This window comes from Poecilia reticulata, linkage group LG1, assembly GCF_000633615.1.
Source record: "Poecilia reticulata strain Guanapo linkage group LG1, Guppy_female_1.0+MT, whole genome shotgun sequence".
In the NCBI taxonomy this organism is placed as follows: Eukaryota; Metazoa; Chordata; class Actinopteri; order Cyprinodontiformes; family Poeciliidae; genus Poecilia; species Poecilia reticulata.
In genome coordinates, this window is record NC_024331.1 from 34,049,462 (window position 1) to 34,050,666 (window position 1,205).

The 1,205-nt window shown below is 51.5% G+C and overlaps 1 protein-coding gene across 1 annotated transcript in view; it reads left to right on the forward strand.

Moving 5' to 3' along the window:
• sos1 (son of sevenless homolog 1 (Drosophila)) overlaps positions 1-1,205 on the forward strand; it is a 21,706-nt gene that overhangs the window by 12,642 nt on the left and 7,859 nt on the right. The window contains exons 12-13 of the mRNA XM_008420725.2: positions 509-625; positions 707-810. Coding sequence (XP_008418947.2) covers positions 509-625; positions 707-810 — 221 coding nt within the window. The remainder of the gene's footprint in view (positions 1-508; positions 626-706; positions 811-1,205) is intronic.

A 1,205-nucleotide genomic window follows, 5' to 3' on the forward strand; every position in this document is an offset into this window, starting at 1 on the left:
ATACTGATTAAATCCTGGCCAAATAGAGGCTAACAGCTTAGTTAGCTTAGCTACAGACTGCTAACAGGTCGATAGCCACCGACCTCTTGAAGAAAAACGCTTTCAGATGGACTCCCTTTCTTCTCGTCGTTCTTTTTTAAACCCGTTTTATTATTTTTTGGGCAGCTGGTTATTATCTCTTTCTCTACTGACCGCTATTAGACACCGTCAGCGTCCGGCGCTAAGCAGGTCACTAAACATGGACGCTGGCTTTCTGGTCAGGGAGGGAGAACATTTAACTCACTGCTATAAACAAGTGAAAACAACGATAGGATTCATTTTATTAGTGACGGGGCAACAAAACGGGCCTTTTTGTATTAAAAACACATTTTTATGGGGGGCCCCCTAGTGGTCAGGAGGCTAACTATCCCTGCTATAAGGAACACTCGGTTCTGGCCCTGGTCCTTAACTCTGGTGCTGGACCTGGTTCTAGTTTTGGCCCGGTTCTAAAGCCGATCTGTGTCTGTAGGTTCGACATTCCCGAGCCAGCGCCGGCCGAATCGGACCCGATGGATGGGTTGGAGCAGCTACTCAGCGCTGACCTCAAGCGGTTCCGTAAAGAGTTTGTTCAGCCGGTCCAGCTCAGGTATAGAGCTCCTGCTGGCAGTCCAGGTCCTGGTCATGATCCTGGTTCTGGTTCTGATGTGCGGCCCGTGTCGTCCTGCAGGGTTCTGAACGTGTGCCGCCACTGGGTGGAGCATCACTTCTACGATTTCGAGCGAGACCCGGGTCTGCTGAGCCGACTGGAGGACTTCATTGCTTCGGTCAGAGGTCGGTGCCGGTCCAATACCCGATCCAGAACCAACACTAACACCTACAGAACCAAAACCAGATTCAGAACAGTGCTGACCCACGTCCAGGTTTGACCTGTTTACCTGGATCCACTCAGGAAACAGGCCTGGACCCGGAGTGGACCTGAGCCCTTTTCGCACTGCAGGGTCCGACCCGGTTCGACCCGGTCTCATTGGTGCTATAGTTGTTTTGCATTGAGCAGGATAAGTCATGTAAATCGACCCGTTGCTAAGGTTACCGAGGCATCTCCCCAGCAACAGCAGAACAGTTTCCTTCTTGGGTCCCGTCCTGTTTTTTCTGTATGCGCTCATGAGCGAGGAAGCTGAGTGTCTCTCTCTCTGACCTGGACTCTCTCTGACCTGGACTCTCTCTGA